Source organism: Thunnus albacares, chromosome 13 (assembly GCF_914725855.1).
Source record: "Thunnus albacares chromosome 13, fThuAlb1.1, whole genome shotgun sequence".
NCBI lineage: Eukaryota > Metazoa > Chordata > Actinopteri > Scombriformes > Scombridae > Thunnus > Thunnus albacares.
This window is the reverse complement of record NC_058118.1, coordinates 25488014-25496085: the sequence shown is the minus strand read 5'-3', so window position 1 is coordinate 25496085 and position 8072 is coordinate 25488014. Positions and strand designations below refer to the sequence as shown.

At 38.8% G+C, this 8072-nt stretch overlaps 1 protein-coding gene across 1 annotated transcript; it reads left to right on the top strand.

The window, feature by feature from the left end:
• Positions 1-229: 229 nt before the first annotated feature.
• On the top strand, positions 230-4134 carry LOC122995260 (heart- and neural crest derivatives-expressed protein 1-like). The gene is made up of 2 exons (XM_044370342.1): positions 230-1071; positions 2346-4134. The coding sequence occupies exons 1-2, from the start codon at positions 595-597 to the stop codon at positions 2439-2441; spliced, it is 573 nt and encodes a 190-aa protein (XP_044226277.1). The 5' UTR covers positions 230-594; the 3' UTR covers positions 2442-4134.
• Positions 4135-8072: the final 3938 nt, after the last annotated feature.

Here is an 8072-nt window from a genome sequence, read left to right as displayed (position 1 = left end):
CAAAACCTGAGAGAGCTGAGCAACTTTTTTTTTCCTCATATGTGCTCGTCTGCGTAGCCAGCAACCAATTCCAACAAGCAGATTGTTGCTCCTTGTGTAGTGCTGTGAGATTGTGGCACCATGGCGCATGTTATTGCGAACCTCTCCAGACTCTCCTCCCATCCAGGCGCTCTCCTCTATTGGCTGCTTCCTTTCCACGCTGACATCCAAATCATATAAACCTGGGGGCCTCACACCTTCACTGGGGTCAAATTTCTTGGGCAAATCAGAGCAGCCTCTTCGGGAAACGATCGCAAGAAAGAAAGTGGAGCTCAACAGATCACCGAGATTTGTTTTCTGGAATTATAAACTTTTTTCCGGCCTGTTTCACCTCGGCTGAAGTCACTTCCAGAATGAGAACGATGTAAAAGTTCGTGGCTACGTTTTTGCTTGAGTCGTTAACGCATTCAAGGGAATACATGCTTAAGTGCTTAAGTCTTGAATGAGTTCTGTTGGCTGTAGATCCCCGAGCAGAGACCGTTTTGGGGCAGCAGCAGAGCGAGACAGAGGGCGACGGAAAACACCCCAACTACCGTATTTGCTATCCCGCTCAACATGAACCTCATCGGGGGCTACCAGCATCACCACCACCTGATGCACGAACCCTTCCCGTTCGTCCAGCGATGTCATCAGGATGCGCCGTACTTCCAGAGCTGGGTGGTGAACCACGGCGAGGTGCCCCCGGACTTCCAGATCCAAGCGCCCTACCCGGCCGTGGACCTCGCGCCTGGAGCGACGCACGATGCCCGGCTGGAGAGCCTTCAAGTGGGGATGGGGAAGAGGAGAGCGTCGGGGCCGAAAAAGGAGCGCCGGAGGACGGAGAGCATCAACACAGCTTTCGCCGAGTTGCGGGAGTGCATCCCCAACGTCCCCGCAGACACAAAACTGTCTAAAATTAAAACGTTACGCCTGGCGACCAGTTACATCGCCTACCTGATGGACGTCCTGGCCAAAGACTCCGGGGAGACAGAAGGCTTTAAGGCCGAAATTAAGAAATTTGAAAGCCGAGATCTGAAAAGGAAACGGGATCTGGTAAGTTCAGACTGTCTGTAGGAGCCTCCTGTTGCTTCATGTTGAGTAAAATAGTTTTCTATAATTCAGCAGCTCATTCATTTAAGTTTGAGTCACTCTAAAATTAACTGAAGGCCTGGGAACTAAGTTAAAACGGAAAGATTATATTATGAGGCGGCATTAAACCATTTGATGTGATTTATCAAACTGCAACAACGTTAAATATAGTTTACATTTAAATATAAAGCGTAAATATGAAACATGATTTCCGGTTTTACTTGTTTTCAGTCTGTAAATAACCCATGTGAATTATGACAACAATTCCCAACAAAATGTGGTTAAAAAATATTTTTAGCTGACAGATCTGAGGTTTAATAGTCAGTCTGTTATATTTAATGGTATTTTATGTCAGTTATGGTCCACAGTAACGACAATTCATAGCGGGACTCTCACAGTTCCCCATGAAAAACAACACTTTATTTTAAAAAAATATGGCCTTTGACAGTTATATTATGATCCAGATAATATTTAGACCCTTTATATCTTTATACACACCGAGTTCAGTCACGTTATTAATATGTTTGTTTTGTATCAGTAAAACGGTGCATGCTTAAAATATCTCCAGCTGCTGATCACCGTAATGACAACTAGCTTTCATCAGTTATTAGTATTATTTTTTTCACTTTGAAACATCACTTCACACACTATAGAGGTTCATAACGTTTATGCTTGGTGTAATACACAATACACAACACCTATAAAGGTCTCGTGTTTACTCATAAATGCACCAAAGAAATGCTGTTTTAGTCAATACTGAAGTTAGCACCACGTGTTTAAAATATAGCAGCAATTATATTTATATGACAATATGTAAGAGAGGCTATATTGTGTTTAATATTTGGTGAATTGTTTTGTTTGTTTGTTATGTTTTGGTCATGGTTTCACTTACTTTCACTAAATGAAAGCCTGTGATGTCATGGCCCTGATTGCGTCGAGGCCCCCAAATTTTCGCATTATGGCTGTAGAGTGACGAAAACCAGCATGCGCCACATGTTCCCAGGACCTTCCCGTGTAATCAGACTCTCAGACTATAGAGACGAATACACTCGTAGTAATAATATCCCAGGAAAAGATGCAGTGACACTATTTTAAAGTCCAGGTCCTCTCACTAAGCTGAGCTGAGCAAACTGAGGTTTATGTCCCTGTGTTTCAGCTTCCTCTGCTGATAATGATGATGATGATGATGATGATTATGATGTGGTGTTTTTGGTGTTTTGGTCTCCCTCCTCTTACAGACTGACGGCCTGCCGGAGTCTTTAGGAGCCGAGAAGAAGGTGAAAGGCCGGACCGGTTGGCCGCAGCAGGTCTGGGCTCTGGAGCTCAACCAGTGACCCTCCTCCCCCCACCCCCTAAACCCTCGCCCCCCTGCCAGCCAAAAAGAAAAAAAAAACAACAAAAACCAAAAAACTTTCTCACAGACTCTGGATTCAAAAAGCCACTGACTGATTGAACGTGCGCACACCGCTGTGCACGTGCAGTGATGCGCAAAAAAAGAGAGAATGAAAGGACAACATGTAAACACAGTGAACGCGCGGAGGGGGAAAACACCAACATGAACACTTTGTTGAGCTCCTTTCCTCCTGATGTGGTTTCTAACTCCACACACACACACACACACACACACACACACACACACACACACACACACACACACACACACACACACACACACACATCTGGCTCTATGTGTTTGATATTTGTGGTGTTTTTTTTCTTTTCTTTTTTTGATGTTTCCACCCCTCCATTACTGCAGATGTTGCCATGGTGTCAAGAAAAACATCTGTCTCCCCTAAAAAATGGGTTTATCTGCTGCGTTTTCCACTTATAATGGCGCTGAAACGGAAAATAAATAAATTACGACACATAATGAGATGAGTAAATGTAGAGTGAGAAGAAATGGCAAAAGATACAATGATTTTGGATTTTTTTTATTATATTAACTGAATTTTTATCTTCTAAAACTGTGTTTTCTTCTCTCTTTTTTTTGGCGCGGAATGATTTCGATATGAAGCCAAATCACAGTCATGCAGGCGGTAGCTACAACATATTTAAGTATTTATTTTCAGTGTGGGATTTTGAGTGTGAGCTACCTGGACGTGACAGGTATGGATTGATATATTTTCATCCAATCACAAAGCAGTTATGACGCTCAATTACGTGAAGTCGTGACTGCGTTGAGAAACAGCTCCGGTTAAACACAGAACTGATATTAGATTATCATAAAGAGAAACGTTTGATGCAGAAATAGTGATACTATGTTTTATTTTATCACTCAGGCTCGGAAGTGTTTATTATCTTCTATCAATTTGCACATTTTCAACTGCAAAAACGTAACGAAACATAAAATAAGCATCACATCATGTTAAATTTAATTAAAGCTAATATTGTAATTTTAAAACATGAATCAATCAAGCAACATATCAAGTTATAATTGACAAGAAGCTTCATTTATAGCCTGGTAATTTGGGATTTGTATTTCTGGATTGCTTATATCTTTGTGATTTAATATCATGTTTTGTAAAAAAAAAAAATTGCTGGGAAAAATAGGAAATAAAACAAATATACGAACTAGATTCAGTAATGATTTCTGTGAGCTGGTGGGAAGCCGAGACCAGACGAAACACGTTTTCTGGGGGAAACAAATGTTAGTAATGTTAATGTCACAGTTTCCGCCTGATGGATTTTGGCGCAGTCAGAATATTTAAACTCTTATTAATCCAGTATTCTTTGTCAGATATCTTACAACAAACTCAGATGGAGCCCTGACTGTAAACTCTTCAGGCTGTTGTTGATGTTTCTTGTAGAAAAATGAATTAAATATACTGAATCTACCTCAAAATTGTCACTGTCCGTTTGAGAAGACACCGAATGTTCAGTTAACGCACAGCTTTCACTCCCACATGTAAAACACAAAAAGGAAAAAAAAAGGGATAAAAAATGTTTATTACTGTGCGAAATGTTGATAGAAGTGTATAGATGTGAAGTTATATATAGTTCCGTAAATAAATGAATTATTTTAAGACACTCCAGCCGTAGTGAAGGTGTTTTTGCTTGTGTAAATGTCTTTCTTCAACAGGAAATCAACGTCTTATTAAACAGATATTATTGCCCAGAAATCAGGATGTCTTCATTTTTTTTTTTTTTTTTTTTTTTTTTTTTTTAAAGACGTTTTGTTTTACATGTTTTTTGGGGAGAATAGCGGTTATAATCAATGGAAAAGGAAAAATAGTTCTGAAATTAATCCAAGAAGACTCACATAATTTAATAATAATTTTAGAAGCAGTTCATTAAGATTGTTTTTGTCTTTTTATTAAAAAATTTAATCCGAACATATGGCTTTTTTTCACAATTTCTGGACAATTCTAATTATTTCCAGGAAACTTTTTTCAAATTCAGATTTATAACTTTAATTTCTTTACACATTTCTAAGATTAAAGTTGAATGTTAATTTAAAATGGATGTCACGTTATTCAATATCCCTCTTACTATATTCAGAGCATTAAAATAGTCAGAAGGTCAGAAGACTTGTTTGCTTTTTAAATCCTATACATAAAAATAATTATAATAATCAATCATTTCTAATCATTCTGTGTTGATTAATCATGCAAACATTTCATTGACTCTTGAATGACTCTTAACGTAACTCTTTCATTGGCTCAATCACCTCCAGTAGGCTCCACTAAAAGTTTTTTGACAAGAGTTAGTGATAGCATTGAAAAAAAAAAAAAAAGTTTGGCTTAAAAAATAACAATTCAGCCCAGTGAAAAAGTGCCATCTCAACAAAATCTTGTAATATATTTAAATGCTTGTTGGAGGAAACGTTTTAAAAAGTGTGGGGCAACTCTCTGTGAACAGTCTCCAGGAGGGTAAAACACACCACACATGCTGACTGACCTCCATTCAAAAGGAGAATCTGTGGTGACATCTAGTGGTTGAAAGCTACAACTGCAACAACACGGTTTTAAAGGAGTAGTTAGGAGAGTTAGAGGACCTGTGAGGGACCATTTTAAAAGACAAAATTGATGCAATCAACTAACTGTTTCTACCTGTTTCCAGTCTCTATGCTAAGCTAACAGTCTCTTGGCTCTATTAAGCACCCAGACATGAGAGTGGCCTAACCGTTATTACTTAGCTTTGATACAGTTTGTTGGAAAATTATGCTAGAATTTGATTTTTGTTTGTTATTTTGGTTGGATTGATGTGTTTTTTTTAATTTGTAAAGCAAATATAGGTAACAATACATGTGACACAGTGATGGTTTGACTACTGAATGATGTAATTATCCTATAGGATGTCTTGCATGATGTTTGAAATTGTATAAAAAGGGGGTTTTCAATCCATTATTCCTGTTTGGCTCCTGATAAAGGCATAAGCTGAACATTGACCGCACACAGACTAGCTCATTTCATCAACTTCTTCTTTATTTAAAATCTACAAGCTCCAGCATACATTTGATGGAGTTCAGGTGCGTCTTTATTTGATGTTTCCCAAAATGTTTAACTGACTGAGGCTAGTTTTTGACACAGAAGCTTCTACAGGACAGAGCCACAAGATTAACGGAGGCCCCACCTGAGTTGATATTACACTTAACTGATTCACTGGTGAAGATTAATCAATTTTCCACAAAATAAACGGACACACAGTGAATCAGAGGCAGTTGCCCTCTTTACCTGGTTGGTAATCAAGTCTTTTGATCGCATCTGTGATTTTGTTTAAGGACAGGTTTCTTAAAACAACAGTCAGGTGCCCAGATGAAAACTGGAGGAGGTTTTGTTCGCTGTAAACATTCCTACTGTTCATACTGGCGGTTGAAATATTCCCATCAAATGTGCTTTCAATGTAAGTGATGGAGCTAAAATCCACAGTCAAACAAGGGAAACCAAAAACACCGCCTCTCAGTCGTACGCCTCCGCCAACCAGTCGATTTACATCCACGTCTGTCCAGACTCTTAATATTTGTAGTGAAGACTTTGAAGGGATTTAATAAAAGCTATTAAGTGTATTTTCCCCGTATGAGTTCACATGCTCGGCCACAACACAAAGTTATAGCCATGACAGTAGACGATGCTTAAGATACGGATGTTGCCGCAAAGAAGCTACAAATTCTAAAACGTGGACGCTTCACACACGTCTTCAACCCGGCAGCACAGAAGATCTAAACAATCGCCACAGTTTCAAGGTGGGAACCCAACATTAGTGTCAAAATGTGAAATACGGTCACAATCCCCCCCGTCTGTTCCTGAGTTATGGTGTTGAATAATGGCCAGAAAAGGGTTTTTGCAGAACATTATGATGGCACGGTCAAGTTGACCTTTGACCTTTTAGATATAAAATCATTTTTATCCTGTTAGACATTTGTGTGGAACTTTTGTAAGGTCAGTGACAGTGACCTTTACCTCTGACTACCAAATTTTAATCAGTCCATCCTTGAGTCCAAGTAGACAGTTGTGCCAGATGAAATTTAATTCCCTCCAGGCGTTCCTGAGATAACGCGTTCAAAAAAAAAACAAAACACGATGCCTCCGGGCACAGCTGTCACCGGCACGGAGGCATATAAAGTGTTTAGAAGTCAGTATGAATATAATAGGAGGCTTCAGCTGTCTGTGTTAGTCACATAAAGTGGATATCTAATCTTTTTAGCATAAAATTTTCTTTGTGTCTCGACAGACGGTATTTTCCTGTTCAGCCACAGTGGAAGGATCATAACAAAAAGAGGGAATTTGGCACTGAAATACAGTAACTTTCCAAGAATTGGGTGGATTTGACTTCATATTAGCTTCAGATTAACTTTTAAATACATTTTGTGTGGAAGAAGGACTGTGGATGCATTATGAGGAGATCTTCTAATGGTCAGTATGAACAGGAGGAATGATTACAGCAAGAAAAACATGTCAGTGTTCATTTTGGGCACCTGACTTGTAAAATTGTGAACCTTTATTTTAACGTGTTTCCTCGTACAGTGAAAAAAGACCACAACATATGTGAACCACCTGTGAATGAACGGAGGAGACGAGACGGTTGCTTCTGCCTGTACAATACATTTATTATTATTTTTATTCTTATTAGGAGCAATAAGCAGCTGTATTTAAATATGTATTTTCTAATACAACAATTAGGTTAATGTGGCGTGGCCTATATGTTAATAAAGATGGATGTTATCTACATGACACTAACAAACCTACAAGCAAAACTGAAAATATGTCAGACAATAGAAAGAAAAAAAAAACAAAAACCCTGTCAAGACAAACTCAGTGTGGTGGACAAACTTAAATATGACATGTGACAGAAAATGCAGAGATTAAAAAAAACAACAACAACAAAAACCCAAAACTGTGTGTAGCCTACAATCCATGTAGTCACCACCATAAAAACACAGAATAAGAGTTGAAGAGGAGTATGGTTTTGGGAACTGTGAGTTTTTCTGGCAGTGCATTAAGAATTTGAATAAACTTATGTTTTTCAGCAGTGTTGGATTCATCATATTACATGTGTCATATTTAAGAGGTGTTGCTGGTGGATACCTTCCAAAAGGGCTACAGGTCGACACAGCTTGTGGCTTAACACTGAAATATAAAAAAGAACCTGATCAAAGAAATGACATCTTCAATTCTGCTTCGCATCACTGTAAACTGAAAACCGTTAGTCAGATAAAATAAGCTGTTTGCAGACTTCACTTTGGACTCTGGGAGCTGCAGTCACGTCATACATTTCACAAACTAGACCACAAAATCAATCGAGCGTAAATCGATTAACAAATGACAAAAAAGGAAATCACCGTGCTTCAATGTGTTTACATACAAATGTAAATCATTTTAAAGGTGCAGCGTGTTGGATTTAGTGACATCTGGTGGTGAGGTTGCAGATTGCAACAAACTGAATACCCCTCCCTTCCAAGTGTGTAGGAGAACCTACACACCGGTTCTAGCCCCTCGCTAGAACCAGTGTTTGGTTTGTCTGTTCTG